General features: G+C 47.0%; 1 protein-coding gene across 3 annotated transcripts in view; it reads right to left on the bottom strand.

Annotated features, from left to right (window-relative positions):
* The window catches only part of GRAMD1B (GRAM domain containing 1B), a 164512-nt gene extending 146574 nt beyond the window's left edge, over positions 1-17938 (bottom strand). For all 3 annotated transcript variants that reach the window (XM_069468793.1, XM_069468792.1, XM_069468791.1), the window contains exon 1: positions 17589-17938. In XM_069468793.1, coding sequence (XP_069324894.1) covers positions 17589-17938 — 350 coding nt within the window. The remainder of the gene's footprint in view (positions 1-17588) is intronic.
* Between the last annotated feature and the right edge of the window lie 2854 nt (positions 17939-20792).

Here is a 20792-nt window from a genome sequence, read left to right on the forward strand (position 1 = left end):
GGCGTTTGCTGCGCTCTCCAGGTTACTGAATTCCAGGAGGTGCTGGGACGGTGTTGCGTCCAGAGAGAGCATGGAAGATCCACACCCCACTCGCTCATACCTTGCTCTGTGTACCTCTTCATCTAGCTGTTCATCTGTATCCTTTACAACATCCTTTATAATAAGCCAGGAAACATAAGTAACTGTTTCCCTGAGTTCTGTGAGCCATCCTAGTAAATTAATTGAACTCAAAAAAAGGGTCAGGAACCCTGGTTTGTAGCCAGTCAGTCCATCAGAAGTACGGGTGGCCAGAACTTGTGATTGGCATCTGAGGCAGGGACAGTCTTACGGGGATGAGCCCTCAACCTGTGGGATCTGACACTATCTCCAGGTAGGCAGTGTCAGAATTGAATTGAAGTACAGGATACAGGCAAAACTCATTTTAGTGCAATTCACTTAGCTGTGCTTCAGAGAGACGGCAATTTTTTTTTCAAATTAAAAGTCTGTCGCAACCCTGTGTTGAGCAAGTCCATCGGCACCATTTTTCCAACAGCATGTGCTCGCGTCATATCTCTGTCATGCCTGATGTCACGTAATTCTCATCATATGTCAGACTTTTCCATTATTATTATATCTGTTATGGTGATCCGTGATCATTGATCTTTGACGTTAATATTATGATTATTTGGGGGCACCACGAATGGTACCTATATAAGACAGTGAACTTAATGATGTGTGTGTTCTGACTGCTCTACCGACTGGCCACTCCTTCATCTCTCTCCCTCTCCCTAAGACCCTAACTCTGCTCGATTATATGAAGGCCGAGAGAGGTGAGGAGCTTCAGAGGAAATGTCTGAAGCTTGCAGAAGTTGGTTCATGAGGTTTAAGGAAAGAATCCGTCTTCATTATAAAAAGGTGTAAGGTGAAGCTGCGAGTCCTAACATAGAAGCTACAGCAAGTTATCTAGATTTAGCTGAGATAATTGATGATGGTGGCTACACTAAACAACAAATTTTCTTCTTTTTTTTAGCATGAAAGGAAGTTTATTGAGGAAGGACAAGATAGGTTTACAGAGCAAGATCAAGATATATTCACCACAGATGAGGAAGGGACACCCTGTCGTAACAAAAGAGGCCAACAGATTTTCAATGTAGACCAAAAAAAACAAAAAAACCCTTCTATCGGAAGATGATGCCATGTAGGACTTCCACAGCTAGAGAGGAGAAGTCAGTGCCCGGCTTCAAAGCTTCAAAGAACAAGTTGACTCTCTTGTGAGGGGTTAATGCACTTCATGACTTTAAGTTGAAGCCAATGCTCATTTACCATTCTGAAAGCCCTGGGGCCTTTAATAATTATGCTAAATCTACTCTGCCTGTAAAGGTTACAACAAAGCCTGGATAACAGCACATCTGTTTACAGCATGGTTTACTAAATATTTTAATCCCACCGTTGAGACCTACTGCTCAGGAAAAAAGATTCCTTCCAAAATCTTGCTCCTCATTGACAATGCACCTAGTCACCCAAGAGTTCTGATGGAGATGTTCAACATTAATGCTGTTTTCATGCCTGATAACACAACATCCATTCCATAGTTCGTGAATCAAAGAGTAAGTTCGATGTCAAGTCTTATTATTTAAGAAATACATTTTGTAAGGCTATAGCTGCCATAGATGGTGATTCCTCTAATGGATCTGGGAAAAGTAAATTGAAAACCTTCTGGAAAGGATTCACCATTCTAGATGCCATTAAGAACATTCATGATGCATGAGAGGGGTTCAAACTATCAACATTAACATGAGTTTGAATAAATGGGCAAAGGACAAACAGAAACTTTTCAAAAGAAGACAGAATAATGGCCAGCAAACATATAAAAAAGTGTTCAACATCTCTAACCATTAGGGAAATGCAAATCAAAACCACAATGAGATATCACCTAACTCCAGTAAGAATGGCCTTTATCAAAAAGTTCCAAAACAACAAATGCTGACATGGATGTGGAGAGATTGGAATACTCTTACACTGCTGGTGGGACTGCAAATTAGTACAACCCCTGTGGAAAGTAACTTGGCGATATCTCAAAGAGCTAAAAATAGAAATACCATTTGATCCAGCAATCCCACTACTAGGCATCTACCCAAAGGAAAAAAGGACATTCTATGATAAAGACATCTATACTCGAATGATTATGGCAGCACAATTCATAATTGCAAAGATGTGGAAACAACCCGAGTGCCCATCAATACATGAGTGGATTAATAAAATGTAGTATATGTATACCATTGACTACTACTAAACTACAAAAAACCATGGTAAATTAGCACCTCTTATATTAGTTATCCTGGAGAGCTTGAGCCCATCCTTCGAAGTGAGGTATTGCAAGAATGGAAAAACAAGCATCACATGTACTTGCCATCAAAATGGTCCTAACTGATCAACACTAAGGTGCTCACATGGTAGTAACATTCATTGGGTGCCGGTCAGGTGGGGGGGGGACTCACAACTAATGTATACGGAGCACACTGTATGGGGGAAGGGCACACTTGTAGCCCTGGCTTGGGTGAGGCAAAGGCATTATATGTAACCAAAATGTTTGTACCCTCATAATATTCTGAAATAAAAACAAAACAAAACATCAGTTTGGAAGAAGTTGATTCCAACCCTTATGGATGACTTTGAGGGTTTAAGACTTCAGTGGAGGAAGTAACTACAGATATGGTAGAAACAGCAAGAGAACTAGAATTAGAAGTGGAGCCTGAAGATGTCACTAAATTGCTGCAACCTCATGAAAAAATTTGAAGGAATGAGGAGTTGCTTATTGTAGATAAGCAAAAAAAATGGTTTCTTGAGATGGAATCTACTCCTGGTGAAGATGCTGTGAATATCGTTGAAATGACAACAAGGGATTTAGAATATTACATAAACTTAATTGATAAAGCAGTGGCAGGGTTTGAGAGGACTGACTCCAATTTTGAAATTTCTACTGTGGGTAAAATGCTATCAAACAGCATTACATACTACAGAGAAATATTTCGGAAAAGGAAGAGTCAATCAATGTGGCAAACTTCATTGTTGTCTTATTTTAAGAATTGCCACAGCCACCTCAACTTTCAGCAACTACCACCCTGATCAGTCAGCAGCCATCAATAAATCTCAAGGCAAGACCCTCCACCAGCAAAAAGATTACAACTCACTGAAAGCTCAGATAATCATTAGTACTTTTTTAGCAATAAAGCATTTTTTCAACTAATATATGTACATTGGTATTTTAGACGTCATGCTATTGCACACTGAATGGACCACAGTATAGTGTAAATATGACTTTTATATGCACTGGGAAGCCAAAAAACCCAGGTGACTCACTTTATTGCCATATTTGCTTTATTGTGATGGTTTGGAACAGAACCCACAGTATCTCCTAGGTATGCCTGCACCTAGTTGGTGTCTGCTGGAAGAACTGCTTGGTATGTGGGGAAAAATCATCATACATCTATCTGGTCACAGAAATGTTCTGTGTTGAGTGAGTGGAGAGAAAAAACAATTTTTTTCCTTTAGAATTGGTATCAGAATTGGAGTTTGCTAGAATGGCCCTGGCTCAGAGAAACGTGGTTTCAGAAGAAAAAGGGTGTAAGAATAAGGAATGAGGACCCTCTGATTCCTGAGTGGTCATGTGGTCACTCCTGGTTTGGAGCCACAGCTGTGCCACCATCAGTTTCTAAAGGTACAACTTGTCAATTTAGTTACCAGTTGGAATTTAGAGGTAGATCTAACTCCTGGGGAGTTTGTTGACTGGATGGATAAGTAAATGGAAACTAGTAAGAAAAAAGCAAAATATACAATCCCTTGGTTATTGTTCTCTGAAATAGCTAAAATGAAAGTAAAAGAGAGCACTGAGTCAGACCTTTACGATAGACCAAGCTCATATTTCAACTGGTCTGAGCTTCCTCCACCAGCCTCAGTTGCAGAGACAGTAGAGAATACCCTTACGCCCTCCGGTCACCAAGAAGGCAGTCAGTGTGAGGGGAGGACAAAACCAAGAGACTACTGAAACCAGGGCGATAGTGTGATAAAATTGTTCCATTTCGTAGATTGCTATCATTAGCTTCCCGAGGAATCTTTACTAAAATGGATCGTGAGTGCAGCAAATGTAGGGGTCTTTGGTTTGAAAAGCTGCAGATTGGAAGAGCATGTTTTGGTTGATGCAGGCCCCACACACAGCTTGCTATGGAACAATCACAGATGGCTGTAAATGATCCAGACACAGGAGGTTATTCCCCAGGGAACAGCCAGCCTGGTAGATTGGATAAGGGCCACTGTAAGGTTTGTTTAACCTGAGGAGGAGGACTGTCCCTCTCCCCCTGTAAACACCAAGTACAATTCCACAGTGAAGCCGCTGATAGGCATCATATGCCAGGCATGTGGGACTGGCTCTATGAAGACCAGGATAGTCACCTGCGGAGCATGCCCATTACCCAGGTCACGATACATGCTGTGGTTAAGGGGACCCCTTTTGCATGGGCAGCCCATGTGTCCTCACTGCTGCAAAATGGAGCTAACAGTCCAAAAAGCTTTATCGAATTTGCTATCTCAGCTTCCCCTCATGGGTCTTACAGACACTAATAAAAACACAGGTTAATTAACCCGAGGGAAAGGCAGAGGGAAGGAAGAGTCAAAGGACTCTACCTGACAAGGTGGAAACTTTTAAACAGTTATTAAGAAATAAGGTGACTAAGAGTTAGACAAAGAAAAAAAAGAAAGGGGTATGTTATGAGACTTGTGCAGTAGGCTGGAAATTTTTAGCCGGTTATTAAGAAATGGAATAAGATAAAATGGACATTGATGGGGCTAAAGCAAAGGTCTTAATACAGCACTATCAAAGGGTGGACTAAAGGGAGCCCCAGCTGGTCCCCCAACATTAAAGGGCACCAAATATGTTTGCTGTTTTACCCCAGTCTGGAGAAATTTAAAAAGTGAGAAGGCAGCTGGGCATGGTGGTTCATGCCTGTAATCTAGCACTTTGGGAAGCCGAAACAGGGAGGAACACTTGAGGCTAGGATTTAGAGACCAGCCTGGACAGTACAGCTAGACCCTGTCTCTTTAAAAAAAAAAAAAAAGTCAGAAGGCAAAGATTACAAAGGGAAATCTCATCTGAAATTGCCTGGGGCAATAGGCAGATTAATCAAGATAAATACTGACAAAAGGGCCAAGGTCCCTTGGCTCAAACACCATAGCCCCACCCCCTACCTTGACCCAAAGCCTTTTGTAAAAAAGTGGGTAAAATGGTTTCAAGGGGCAGAGAAGGGAAGTTCCTGGGACTTCTGATATGAGAGCCTCAGGCTCTGTGGTACCAAAATCCATTGGTGAAGCTCCAACAGGGCTACAATTACACTGAGAGAACACAAAGGTGTAAGGGTTGATGGACTATGAAAGTTGGAAGGTTTAAACAAGCTTTATGTAAAGAAGTTGTTTCTCCCTTACCTGAATGTTTTATGAGAATGGATATTATGTCTGGCTGGGGAGCACTGCCCCTACCTAGTATTATAAAACAAAAACCTATTAATAAAGCCCTAATGGAGGCTAGGAATGTAAGGGTCAATGAAATTAAGGTAAAAGTTTGTAGAACTGACACATTTGAACAGGCTTTATGTGAAGTGGTTGCATCTTTTTTTACCTGATTGTATTACAGGGATGGGCCTTGTATCTGACTGGTATTATTATAAAATGATAAAATACACTGGGACTCTGGACCAGAGAATTTAAACGGTTTATGCAGGATCACGCTATCTAGGGACTGCAAGGAGGAGATGCTCACAAGCCTCTTTTCTCCTAAGTCTGACTCTGCAACTGTGTGAGCAGCAGATGGGTCCCATCCACACTGGGACAGTGCTCTATAAACAGCTCTCGACTGGCCAACAAAGAGCCGCTGGGTTTGTAGATGACAGTTCCACGGAGAACAAACATCCTGTTTGGAAGGATGCCACACTGACTGAGGAAGGTAAAAACAAACCATCTCGGTGGGCTGAACTGCATGCTGTTTTCCCAGCAATGATGGACGAAGTGCCCTATGTCGTGGGCAGTGGCCAGTGGCCTGGCCGTGCAGTCAAGCAGGGGGGCAGCAGAAACCTGGCCTGGTAAAGGGATGCCCACATGCAGCACGGCCTGTGGAAATCACTACGGAATGTGTGAGTGCATTAAGTAGGACATGTCAACGCCCATCAGAGAATCCCCCTGCTTCCAGGTTTGGAAGGTAACTGGAATTGACAAGCAGACAGCCTTATGTGCTCGCTTAATGTGGCCACCTGGGTGCATGCAATGAGTGGATCTGGGAGTCCTGCAGCAGCGCAGAAATGGGCTGAATCTAGAAATGTCCCTCTTGTGCCTTCTGAGGCACAAAATGCCAATAAGAACTGTGCTGTCTGCCAGCAAAAGAGACAGAGACTGTCGATAGCCAAGGGGCAAATTCCCAGGGGGTGGGTGGGGGAGGCCGCAGCTGGCAAGTGAGACTGACGCTGTGGCCCTGGGGGCGCTACAAATGGGTCTTGACAAAAATAGACCCTGACTCTGGACTTTGCTTACCTGGTAGAAGATGCAAACGCTCAGAGTTCAATAAAAGAAATGAAACAGAAGGGTATTGCATCAGTTTGGATGTCCAATCATTTCCTCAGACCAGTGAATATACTTTATAGTCTATAATGTCCAACAATGGGCAGAGAAATCCTCCTCAGAATAATAGTTTGATTGAGAAATGGAACAGGTCTACGGCCATACCACCCTGAACATGCCCGATCTCGTCTGATCTCGGAAGCTAAGCAGGGTCGGGCCTGGTTGGTATCTGGATGGGAGAAATGGAACAAGCAGTTGAAACAGTGGTTGTCTAAAGCACGGGGAGATAAAGGCACAAAGGGCTGGCTTCCACTCCCTGAGTGTGTGCTCACACTCAGCATAAGCGGGACTTCTGGGAGTGTCTCCACTACATAGATTATCCTGTTTTTATGGCAGATCTGGGGGAAAGAAGTGGGGAAAGAATGCTGGTATGATGACTATACTTTTTTTTTTTTCTTCTTTTTCCCTTCTGTCTTCCTCACATCACCTCAACTTTCTTTTTCCTAACTGATGCAGTGGTCACAGGACCAGGGCTGCAACTACACACGCTGGAAGCAGGTTTGATTCCAAAGCAAGACACTGTAACTGTATTTTTAAACCTTTATATCAGAACTTTTTTTTTTTTTTTAAATAAGAAACAAGGTCTCATTCTATCACCCAGGCTGGAGTGCCGTGGCAGAATCATAGCTCACTACAGCCTCAACCCCCTGGGGAGCAAGTGCCACCATGCCCAGCTAATTTTTTTAGCTTTTTGTAGAGATAGGGTCTCACCATGTTGCCCAGGCTGGTCTCAAACTCCCAGCCTCAATCAATCCTTCTGCCTTAGCCTCCCGAGTAGCTGGGATAGAGCCACTGCACCTGGCCCTTTATGTCAGAATTTCAAAGGACCTCAGAGGGCAGCTTATACCTTCATCTCACCTGGCAAAATTGGGGTTAAGAATAAATACACATCAAAAGAAAGCTGGAGTGGGGGAGGGAAGCATAAATGCAGATAATACCCAGTGGTGACAAAAGCCCACTAGTTTTATAGCTATGTAACCTTACGCTATGAACGGGAGAGGACTGAGGGAGAGGCGCTTGCTAGGCTAGTATTACTGCCTGTAATCCGGACCAGAACAGTGCCTGAACCTAATGTTCCTTCCAAAAGTGGAAAAGTTTAAGCCAAAATGGAAAGGGAGGAAGAGCAGCTGAGAGTAAATAAATAAATGGATTATGTGATGAGGGAAATCCAATATTACACTAACACCTCGAAAGAGGCTCAGAGCGAGAAATGATACTGTCTCTTAGCTCCATTACAGCAGACACTCGGAAGGATGAAGCCAGGCGTTGCTGAGACCACTCCTGCTTTTGGAACCTGGTAAGATGAAATGGAAAACTGCAAACCTTAGCGTCCTCACAAGGGGGTACATTTTCACACAATATAATGATGGATTGGACTAATTATTAATGACTGAATGGGACTCTGGTAATGTGCCACTATCTTTTAACTGTTACCATCTTTTCATTATAAGAGGTCTGTGATCAAAGACCAGGAGATGGCCTATAGTATACATGAAATATATTTGATCTTTGTCCTTGGTTCCTGTCACAGAACTCCTAAAACCCTTGTAATTTCCTGAGTGATAGGAGTGTCTTTTGTTATTCATAATGAGCCCCTGTATAACACCATATAACACTGGAGTTTATGCTAGTGAGGTGACTTAGGGTAGGGCCCTGAATAGTCTCAAGATGGGGCCAGAAAGAGCAAGTGGTTAGAGGATTAGAGGGTTGGAACTCTACAAAAACTCTTGGGCAAGGGGATTTGCTAAGCTTCAGGGCTGCAGAATTCCTGGAGGTGCTGGGAAAGTGGCATGTCCCGAGAGAGCACAGAAGATCCGTGTCCCCCTAAGCCCCCATGCCTTGTCCTGTGTACCTCTTTATCTGGCTGTTCCTCTGAACCCTTTATAATAAATCAGTAAATAGAAGCATTTCCCGGAGTTCTGTGAGCCATGCTGGCAAATTAATTGAACCCCAAAATAGGGTCAGGAACCCCAGTTTGTAGCTGATGTGAACTAAAATAAAATCCTAAGCCCCCCTGCTGAGTGAACAGACCCTTCTTGGCCAAGGGAACCCCAGAAAAATCATAAAACTGCGTTCCTAGACATGAAGGGAAGGGAGGGAGGTCAGACAGGCCTCTTTATACCTCCTTCCTTTTGGAGTTTAGATACAATTGACCAGAATTAATTTTAAAACACAGACTGACAAAACACACTCTGTGTGGCAATAACATACTAAATTAACAGGACCTAAGGCCATACAAGGCAAATGTTAAATCACACCTGCAGGTCATCAATTTGTTTGACAGATCACTTGAGTAGGTATATTATGACTTGTCTCTGATTAACAGACTTCTTTATTTTAACTTAAAACACTGCAAGCCTTTAGACAAAGCTTTATTTCTTTAACCAATTACAGATCAAAGAATCTTTGAACTTACCTATGACCTAGAAGCACTCCCCCCACCCCTTGAGATGTTCTGCCTTTCGAGGACAAACCAATGTACACTTTCCATGTATTGATTTATGATTTTACCAGCAATTCTTGCCTCCCTAAAATGTATAAAACCAAACTGCAACCCAACCGCCTCAGGACCACTTACTCAAGACTTCTTGGGTGTGGCACCCCAGGGCCATAGTCACATATATTCGGCTCAGAATAAACCTGTTTAAATTATTTTACAGTTTGCCATTTTTTCCATTAACACCAGCAGTCAGAAATACAGGGGGCCAGACCTTGCAACTGGTATCTGAAATGGGGGCAGTCTCGTGGGGCTGAGCCCTCAACCTGTGGGATCAGACACTATCTGTATGTAGACAGCATCAGAATTGGATTGAACTACAGGAACCCAGTTAGTGTCTGCTGGAGAATTGCATGGCATGTGAAGAAAAACCCTCACAACATCTGGTCACAGAAATATTCTGTGTTCAGTGTATGAAAAGAGAGGCCAAGCATGGTGGCGTGTACCTATAATCCCAGCTACTTGGGAGGCTGAGGCAGGAGGATCACTTGAGGCCAGGGGTTCCAGGCTTCAGTGAGGTATGATTGTGATCAGGCCACTGCACTGCAGCCTGGGCAATGGAGTGAGACCTTGTCTCAAAGAAAAGAAAAGAAAGAAGGGAAGGAAGGGAGGGAGGGAGGGAGGGAGGGAGGGAGGGAGGAAGGAAAGAAGGGAGGGAAAGAAAACAAAGAAAAAGCAGAATTTGATCTTTCCTTTAGACTTCTCTATCCTCAACCTATGCACCAATGTTCTCCCTTACCTTCTACAGGTACAAGGTACAGAAGAGTAGACGAAAGAGAAAAGAGCTCAATTAAAAAGAAAATTTGAACAAGAAAAACTACTAGGAGATAATACACCAAACATGCCCATAATGGTTGGGTTAGCACAGTAAAATTATAAACTACTTCCCTCTTTCCTACTATCCAGAATTTTACAATTAACCAGCTATTTTATTAATATTAGACACACAATATTCATTGACTTTTATAGTATAAAAAATTATTTCTTTTGAGACAAACTGGAAGACTTCTGGGGAGGCTCAAAAGTGTGTCACTAAACTAACCATCCATTGTCTTTCAGTATTTTCCCAGTTGTTGGGGCAAATATTGCAAGGGTTATCACCCTGAAACCACGCCCCCAGGCAAATTCTTTTTCCACTGTTGCAAAAGAAAGGGGAAAAACCAAGTAGGCTGCTGTTTGTCTGGTCCCCTCAACTGGCCTGTCATTTCCTGGCTAAACTTGCCAACCAGAAGCAGCAAGATGGAAAATCTCGTGTGGTCAGGTTGTGGAGGTTAAGAAGCACCAGGCTGGAAACAGGTTTGACCGCAGCGATTTTCTGAGCTGGAGAGAACTTAACAAGAACGAGGATGCTCCAGAGATATGAATGGTCAGTTAAAAAGTGGCCAAGACTTCAGGTCAGAGGCCTGAGTTCCAGCCCGTAACCCTGCTCTGCCTCTGTCACGTGCCTGGTCACCTCACTTCCTTATCTCACCTACAGATTGGGGTTGAACAACCGAGTCTCAGCCCGGTCAGAGTACATGCAAAGGATGCAGAAGGGCTTCACACCATCTGACCAAAAAATGTGCCTGGGCCTCCGAGGAAAAACCCATGGTTTTCTTTATCCCTCTCCTCTTCCACAAAGGCACAAAAGGCACACCCATTTTCCTAGTGATGATTTTTAACTGTATTATCTGAATCGAAATCCAGACATATGGTCTGAAAACAGAAGAGAATGTCTGAAACCAGGAATGTCTTTAAGAGGTGGCATGTGGCTGCCTACAGTGGCATGGGGGTGGCAGGCTATTGCCTGACATCTCTTCTCACCAGATCGAAGCACCTCCATCCTGCCTCCCTTCTCCCACTTGGAAGCCCACATTCGATTTTCTGTTCTGCATCCTTGAGAGAAGTTCTGCCATCTCCTCTGAGAGAAGGAAGCTTCCTCCAGGCTCTGAAGTCATGGGGGAAGGGCTCACAGACACCACCCCCAGGACAATTAAACGCTGTGTCCTTCTCACTCCAGGCACAAGAGCCCCTTGGCAAGGCACCACACTACCGCAAGGGCCCAGGAAAAGCCCTCAGACTTCGTAAAGCTCTGGCACACACAGCAACCCAGCAACCACCTCCGGGCTCTCTGGGCCAGCCTTGGCTCCAGATCCAAACACCTGCTTCAGGGCCAGCAGTTCACCCACTGGGGTCAGGAAGAAAATTCCCCACTAGCAGCTTAGCCATTCAGACGCCTTAATGAAAGCTTCTGAGTTACCCTAGGAGCAATTGTCAGTGACCAGCATAGCAACTGGAGGATACATAATACTTGGGAGAAACTAACCAAGTAGAGCAGAATGACCACCTGTTCATCTGCCCCACGTTCATACCAGTCTCTTGCCTGATGTGTAACTGGCACTTTCTGAGCGCATAACCACCACGGAAACTCTCAAAATACCAACTCCCACAGAGGAACCTGGCCAGTATGAATCAGCCCACAGGGCTGCATCTCCACCATCTCAGTTTCCACAAATTGCTTTAATATGGAAACCACATCTACAGCCAAAGGCTGGCTGCTTCTCACGGAGCGGTCCACCTAGACCAGCAGCATCGTCCTCACACTGCTGTACTTCCCACAACTCCCACACACGTCCCCTTTGCGGCCTTCCCTTCCTCCTGACCACGATCCTACCTTCCTTCTGAACCTCCCCCTCCACGTCTACACATTCTCAAGCAGGCAAGGGCCAGGCCAACTGCTTCCAGCCCCAGGGAATAGATAGCACAGTAGAGTTGTAAAGAGCTCAGGCTTTGGAATCAGAAGAACATGGTTCAAATCCCAGCCTTGCTTCTGTTTGAGCAGAAACACACTGATTTCTCGACTTCAGGTTCCTGAGCTGTAAAAGCTACCTGGGGGTTGTGGGGGGTTGTGAGGATTAAATGTGATAATGTACTTAAGGCCTCTTAGCACAAAACTCTGCATAAGGTAAGACCAGTCCCTTCCCTTGAAAAATTATGGATCTGGGGGAGGTTTCTGCCAGTTAACCCTACCGAGCGCTTAGCACTTACCTCGACTGCTGACAAATCACAGGTCTCCTTCGCATTTGTTTGTTGCTTTGTGTTAAGAAGGCCATGAGACTCTCTCTCCTACACTCCCTGTGCCTCTCCGAGGTGGCAGGGCACACACAGAGTGGGGAGCTATACGAACAGTGACCGGCTGATGGGGACAGCATTCAGATGCACAAAATTACCCTGCTCCCCTGGAAACGGAGCTGAAACCTGAAGCAAGTCTCCCTCCAAAGGTCAGAGGAAGGGGATGAAGAATCAAGATAAATGTGGCAATGATGTACACTCAGTACCTGCAAACCACACCCTGGCTGGGCTGGCAGCAGAGACATAACCTCGCCTACCCGGCCGGGCACAACCAATGAGAGGCGCCGCTATGGGCGGTCAGATGTGGAGCCGGGAAGAAACCCTGAGGCTCCAGGTGCAAAATACTCACTCTCTAGCTGCCAGCCTGCTGGACTGTCAGCACCATGACAGGGTAGGTGTGTTATGCAGAAGAGGGGACAGAACAGCTAAGGAAAAGATGGTGTGAGAGGTGATGACAATGAGGGTGCCCTGGAGAGAGAAGCAGAGAGGGGCTTCTGCGTCCTCCAGAAAGAGCCTGCAGTTGGCCACCACCCAACTCACTAGCCCCTCGTCAGCTTTCCCATCCCCCTCTGGAGGGTGATGACCAGACGCCATTCTGGAAAATGTGGCTCCATCCAATTTCTGACTTTTCTGAAACCAGCAGGTCAGAGAGGGGCTCTGTTCCCCAGTTTGGTTTTTTGTAAATAGAGACTGGGTCTATCTCTCTCACCCAGGCTGGAGTGCAGTGGCACAATCATAGCTCACTATAACCTTGAACTCCTGGGCTCAAGCTATCCTCCCACCTCAGCCTTCCAAGTAATATGCATGCACCACCATGCCTGGCCATTTTTTAAAAAAATTTTTTTGTAGAGTCCGGAGTCTCACTATGTTGCCCAGGCTGGTCTCAAACTCCTGGACTCAAGCGATCATCCTGCCTTGGCCTCCCAAAGTGAGTTTGGGTTCTGAACAATCACCACAACCTCTTTTGGGCAAGGGATTTAGGGAGACATGCAGGTATTAATTCTAAGAGCTTACCCCAGCAACTTCAGACTACATTATTCCCTGAGCTCAGAAGGCGACATGGCCAGCAAAAGAATTGTGCCATCTTATGCTAACTGGTCGTTAAGACTATGTTTCCCAGTTAGAACACTGAAAGAACAGCGCAAGGCTTCGGGCCCCCACCTCGCCACACTTCCACCGAGATACACAGAACAGCAGGAATTAATTGCCTCAAATAGCACTCTGAGCATGTCTCTCCCAAGCTCCAGAATCTACACTAGCTCTCCCTTCAGCTGAATCCTCTTTGTATAGAAAACATTTTGTACATAAGATCTCAATACATTTTTGATAACTGACTAATTCATTGAAATTCAAACTCTTCTTGGGCATAAATTGCAGTCTGTCTGTCAGTCTCACCACCCTCATTTGTCCACATTCCTCAACAAGATCTCACCTGGACATTCATTCCCATCTTCACACAAACACATCCGAACTGCTCTGACCAACAGGTGTTTGATCTCCCTTCAAAACGCAGCTCTCCATAGAAAGCAGATTTGTGGTTGTCTAGGGCTGAGGACACAGAAGACGGGGGATTGAGAGTGGTAGCTAAAGGGTACCAGTTTTTTTGTGAAGTGACAAAATTATTTTAAAATTGACTGTGGTGATGGTTGCATGTATCTATGAATATACTAAAAGCCATTGAATTACACACTTTAAATAGGTGAATTGTGTGTTACATAAATTATATCTCAATAAGCTTATAGTTAAAAAAACTCAGCTCTGGACTCATCTGAAGGAAATTTTCCCAGATTCATGAATAAGACCAGACTGGGCAACACAGTGAAACCCTGTGTCTACAAAAATTTTCAAAATTAGCTGGGCACAGTGGCATGTGCCTGTAGTCCCAGCTACTTGGGAGGCTGAGGCAGGAGGATCGCTTGAGCCCAGGAATTCTAGGCCGCAGTGAGCTATCATTGATCATACCCACTGCACTCCAGCCTAGGTGACACAGCAAAACTCCATCTCTAAAAAAAATAAAAATGGATAAGATTGGGCTCGGAGTATTTCAGTGCTATAGTCCTTGGATCCACCATCAAGCTAACTTCAAATTTTCACCGCTTCCTTCTTCCTAGGATTTAAGGACAAGAAAGGATCTCCTGATCCCCTTTATATCTTCAACTTTGTGCAGTTAAAATTCACAAGCTGTGGCCCTCTCCACCCCTTGCCTTCTACCACTTAAGAATGAATTCCATGGCAAGCTTGAAAGGTGTTTTTTCTCTGTTGTGGAGAGGTAGATTTCCGCTAGGGAATGTGAAAATGTCATGCTGGGCCCGGAATGCTAATTCCCCCTAATCCAGGCCAGGGCACCATTTTCCAGTCATCATTTCCAAATCACATAACGTGAGGAGTCCTAGGTGCTGCTCTGGGAGACGTGAGTATGTAACCTCATACTTTTAAACAAACATCTATTCCATGTGAGAGACTCACAGAATGATGACAACAAGCCTTTACCCTTAAACAGCAAGAGGAAGTTTCCAAAACATTTTCACACGCATTCCTCTTTGTGATCTCCCATTAATCCACAGCTATCCCCTGCCACAGACGAAGAAGGTGAAACTCATGGGGGTAAAGTGAGGTGTCCGAGGCTCTGTAGCTAATCAATGACAGAACTTAAATGTAAAGTCTTCTGACTTTAAGTCCAATATTCCTCGTACTCTATTACCCCTAAATGCCAATGCCTTCTTAGGCCATCCTGGGAGGTATCTGCAAGCACCTACTCACTTGATGCCTTCTTTTCTTTCCAAGAAGGCTTCCTTCTCCAAGGCCTAAATGATGGAGTTTTATTTTAGACACAATCCTGATAGAGTCCAACAGTGTACCAGTGGTTAAGAGTAGAGATTTGAGTCAGACAAATTTGGGTTCAAACCCAGAGTCTGCCTTTTCTACATATATACATATATTCTTCTAATACCACAAGCCACCATTTAAAATAACTGTTTCAACTACAGGTAGGGAGTGAAAACCCTGCCCAATTTTAAAGATATGTTCCCCACTGCAACAGAAATTAAGATTCCACTGTACCCTCAGACAACTCTCAAAACCAGGAATACCGGCGGGGCGAGGTGGCTCACCCTGTAATCTTAGCACTCTGGGAGGCCAAGGTGGGAGGATCGCTTGAGGTCAGGAGTTCAAGACCAGCCTGAGCAAGAGCAACACCCTGTCTCTACTAAAAATAGAAAAAATTAGTCAGGTGTGGTGGCATGCACCTGTAGTCCCAGCTACTCAGGAGGCTGAGGCAGAAGGATCACCTGAGCCCAGGAGTTTGAGGTTGCTGTGATCTAGGCTGATGCTATGGCACTCACCTGGGCAACAGGGTAACACTCTGTCTCAAAAAACAAACAAACAAAAAAAACCCCAGCAATACCTTTCTTAAATCTAATCAAATCTACCCCCATCCCTAACCTACCCAGCAATGCAAGACTTTTCCACTCATATTTATTTATTTATTTATTTTTAGAGGCAAGATCTCACTATGTCACCCAGGCTGGAGTGCAGTGGCTATTCACAGGCGCAATCATAATGCGCTGCGGCCTCGAACTCCTGGACTCAAGTGATCCTCGAACCTCAGTAGCCTGAAGTATAGGCGTGTACCACCGCACCCAATTCTTTTCACTATACTTTGTCCCAGTATACATGGCAGAATCTCAACGTCAAAACAGGGTCTTTTTTAGGTTCTCTTACATTGGAAGGAAAAGCTGACAAGCCGTGACAAACTACTTTAGTTCCAGATTAGCTCCCAACTAAGCTTGCCCCATTTCCCTCTACTCTGGAAAAGGCAGCAGGATGAAGTACCAAAACAGAAAGAACTGCTACCCCCAGGGTCACAAAAAGCCCTAGAACAAAGCTCTCCATCTTCACCTGCAGGGAGAACCATGCCCCAGCCATTGCATACGGCAGAGAGAAACTCTAGAAGGCTCACAAGGCTCACCTTCTGCATAACCCAGCCCCTACTTCTCAGTGCCCCCTCAAGACAAGTGGCTTGCCCTGTTTCCTCTGCCCTTGTTCATACTGCTCCCCTCAGCTGGCCTTATGCAGCTGACTGCATACTTTTCCCGCTGTTTCCTACTACCGCTCTGTACTTGTCACAGTTGGAGCCTCTTCCTCCCAGAAGTCTTCCCCTATTTCTCCAGGGCTTTCTCTTTTTCTTGTACAAACAGTACCACGCAGCACAATATTTGTCTTCCAGTGGCTCCATCTCCTCAACACGAGTGAAACTCACAGGTCTTAATTTCTTATTCAGGTGTCCTTGCATCTTCCTCCTTAGGTCGCACACCCCGCACTCTACCCAGCCCTCCCACACCCTGCTCAGCATCACCACCACACTGGTGCCAGACTGAAGCTCACGAAAACACTCGGTAAATACCTGTTGAATTGAAATGAATGAAACTGAACAGATTGAAGGGAATCCTGGGGGAGTTGGTCAGTGACTCAGTTGCCCCCCACAAAAGCACAAATCATGTTGAGACAGGGCCCTAGAGTCTGAAAGTAAATGGGTGGGGTACATGGTACCAATGAGCCAGTGAGGACTCCCTGCCCACCCCCAGGTGAGGGGCTTGGTTCAAACATAACTCCCTGAGGCTCTTCTGACGGTGGCAGTGTGGAACTGCCCCATGGTTTTCTACACCCATTCTCTGCGTGGAGGAAGTTCGAACTTCTCTCATCACTCAGATGCCACATTTACCTAAGCAAAAAAGCAGGTGGCACAAACGACAGCGGTGTGTGCCGGGCCTAGATGTCTACAGACTCTAATGTGGTAGGAAATGTGACTCACCCAACGAGAATACTCCACCTCCACACATGTGGGTCAGTTAAGGCAACCCGGTGTGCCCAAACATAAAATAATAAAAACTGAAACGGAATTCAGAAATGTAAGTCTAAGTGGAGGCGCCGCTTAACCTTTCCCTAGCCCTCTGCTATCTCCATCTGTAAAGTGGGAATCACAGTAGTACCTACCCTGGAGAGTTTGCGCGGGGATGGAATTTAGAGGTACATGCTCAACATAGAGGCCCAAACATGGTAAGGGCTCAACTATTAACTGCTACTATTTTTTAATTCATTTTGCTGTGATGATAAAGGGAGATGGAAAGCTAGCTGCGTGAAGCCCCAAGTAAGGGAGAAGGGTGACACGTGGGGAAGCTGGGGTGCCACTGGCCCTGGGACCAGGCACAGCGCCTGAACCTGCCTCTGGTGACCGGCTGCTGCTTTCCTCCTCGAACTTTCCGCCAGGATGCCCCAGGGCCCTGCGCGGCTGTGGGGAGGGGTGGAGGGGAGGGGAAGAGGCTGGGGCGGAACAGGGACGTACCTGCTTTCACTGCACTCCTTCCGCTCCCTCACCCTCAGCCACTTGCGGAGGAGGAAGCGTTTTCGGCGCGGGGAAGCGCTGGGTGTGGAGCAGTTGGACCACGGGGTGTCCTCGTCGCTGGAGGGCGTGATCTCGATGGACGGCAGCTGCAGGAACTCCTTGCCAGGGGCCAGCCCGGCCTCCAGGCTCTGCTCCTGCACGTTCTTCATGCGGCGCATCTTGAAGCGCCGGCGGCGGAGCGTGGGGGTCGACGAGCTGGACCAGACCGGGCTGCCCTCGGGCGCGCCCTGCGACTCGGGCACCTGCAGGGCTGGCAGCTGCAGGTTCTCCATCATGTTGGCCGCCGGCATGGGGGCCGTCGCCTCCGCGCTCGCTCTGCGCCCTCCGCCGGCAGCCTCGCGCGCGTCTCCTGCTTGCTGCTCCCCACCCCTGGCCCGCGGCACACTCTCCCCGTCTCACGGTATGGAACGCTGGCTGCTCCAGCTGCTAGAAGAGCAAGTTCCTTTCCCGGAGCGCCGGGAGGAGGGGACGCGGCGCGCCGCCGCCAGGAGCCTAACTTTTCCGAGCGCGCGTCCTCCCGGCCGTCCGCCGCCAGCGAGGCCACCGGCGCGTGGGGAGCCGAGCGCCAGCCACCCGGCCGCTCTCCTGGGGCTCCCCTCTCGCGCCCGCTTGTTTTTCTTCCGCTGCGCGCGCTCGCTTGCTTGCGTCTCTGCCTGTGCGGGACTCGGCAGCCCGGGGCCCCAGGGGGCGGCGCGGCAAACTCTCAGCGGTTTGCGTTCGGCAGACCAGGTTGGGGAGCCGGCTTGGCGCTGCAGGGAGGTGAGAGCAGGAGGAAGAGGCAGTGGTAGGAGGGAGAGGGAAAGAGAGAGAGGAAGCGAGACACTGGATAAAAACAAAAAAGGAGGAGGAGGAGCGGGGGAGGGGGCTGGGGGGGGCGCTATCCTGAAAGGGCACGCATAGGCGGCTGCTAGTGTAACTGTACACGGAGTCCCTTGGGGAGGGACTCTACCTCCGAGTCAGAGCTGCTCCAATCAGCCTAATGAAATAGGATCACAAACCAAACTTTCTCAGAGCAACGATTGGCCAGGCAGCTCTCATTAGTTGAACTCCCATGCTTTTTCTTTGGGGGAAGGGGGAAGGGGGGAGGAGAATCAATGAATTCAATCCTCTCTCAAGCCATCCATGATACAGAGTTGAGGGAAAACTAGGAGACTTTTCAACTGGATCTCTTCCCCTAAGAAAGGTACTTTGAATTATTGGGGGTGGTGGCACGGGAGGCATAAGCATAGTCAGAGAAAGAGAGCAAGCAAGGTTCCTGGAGGCTGCTTCCAAAATGACAAGCTGAGAAGAGAGGATAGTTCTCCTGTGGCATGAGCTGAGGACACCAGACATGACATACCAAGGAAGGACAGACAGTAGGATCTGAGAAACACAGGACACACAGGACCAGTAAGGAAAAGGGACTGAACCCTGTACTGAGCGAGCCTGCCTGTACCATAGCCCTAAGCATAGAATGAAATGAGAGGAGGGTGAGCACCCGCAAGGCAATGCATCCAGCAGAGCCCCAAGGAGTTGAGGGAGTCCAGTGTACCCCTCTCACATTCCTGGAGGCTGATTCATTTGTGCTTCAGCCTGCCAGGGGCATGGACTGGGTCACAAAGTCTAGTATGCCCCAGGTCACGGAACCTAGAAAGTCTGGATCAGTCCTGGCAGTATCCCAAGATGTGCTGAACCACTCACTCTCTAGACCCAGATGTGGCCCTAAGAGATCGACAGCCCTAGAACTGATCCACCCTTCTTAGGCCCTCTCTGTCGCAGCTGAATCTAACCCAGCCCGACTTCTAGAATAGAGGCTGTAGCACCCATCCTCCCCCACCCCGGCCTGGTGCATTTGCCTCTTCCATAAGTAACTTAAAATAGACCATGAGAACCACCAAAGAGTATACCATGAAGTCCACAATTCGATCCACCCCTCTTCTCTGCCCCTCTGTGTGAGTCCCGTTTCCAGCTTTTGTGCCAGGACAAAGGTCACATTTCACAGGTGTCCCAAAGCTGAGGAAAAATCACATCCCTAAAGACCACAATAATTCACTGCAAGTAAGTACATCCCTGAAATTCAGCAGAGCATCAAGAGTGACAGCTGGCTGTGAGTCCACCATGCCCTGCAATGCCACGTGTGGAGAAGCCCAAGGATCCTGACATTGTACAACCTCCGAGAGCCCAGGAAACCGAGAGAAGTACATCTTGCTCAGGGAGAGAGATACTGTGGCCAAAAAGCCAAGGCCAGGCCCACCCATAATTGGCTCCCCAGAACATCAGCCTGTTTCTGACTCTTCACATCCGGCCATTGGCTCTCTCAGGAATGACTTGGTATCATTCTATTTTAACTCCCGGACGTGGCACAGAACGCAGAAACTCCTTCCCCTCAGGCGTCAGGCCTGGCGAGGAGCAGGACACCTCTTCCGGCTCCAGGGAAGCTGAGGAGGCTAGGCTGTAACTCCACACTTCAGGATCCAGAGCCAAGCCAAGGTTCCCCAGAGTTTGTTTACAGCCTTGGATTTCCTGCAAGGACGAGCGCTTTGCAGGGTACCTGATAAGTTCCCAGTTCAAGGAACCTGCCTGTTGCGCAGGCTATTGACGGAGGAGACAGGGGTCGCAGGGCTTTTCAGGGAGAAAGGAAGCCGGGACACTACCATTCACTTGGAGGCAAAAAAATAAAATAAAAGGAGGGTCCACAAGACAGAGGACAGAAGATCTGATGGGTATTTTGGGGAAAAGGAGGATCAACGGGGGGGGGGGGGCAGCCCCCGTTAAGTTCATCATAGGCACTCGATTTAAATGTACGCCTCTCAAGAGGGAGAAAAGCCACCAGCGCCCTCTTCCCACACATGTCAGCCAAGTTTCCCACCCACGATAGATTCTGGACCTAAAATCCTATGAGATTTAATTTAAGCCGTGGGCACAGCAGTGGCTGAGAATGATCATTTACATTTCACCTGGCCTGAGGGAAAACCTCCTCCAAACTAAATCTGAAACGGTCTCACTTGGTTGGGAAGCAGATACCCAGAGCACTGCTGGTCCCCAAGGCTGTCCTCACTCTCTTCCACCCACAGCCCCTTCTTTCCTCCAAGCCATAACCTTTTCATCTGTCAAAACTCTATTCAAAACACACACCCCGGCCCCTTCCCGATGTTTCTGTTGCTG

This window comes from Eulemur rufifrons, chromosome 6 (genome assembly GCF_041146395.1).
Source record: "Eulemur rufifrons isolate Redbay chromosome 6, OSU_ERuf_1, whole genome shotgun sequence".
NCBI lineage: Eukaryota > Metazoa > Chordata > Mammalia > Primates > Lemuridae > Eulemur > Eulemur rufifrons.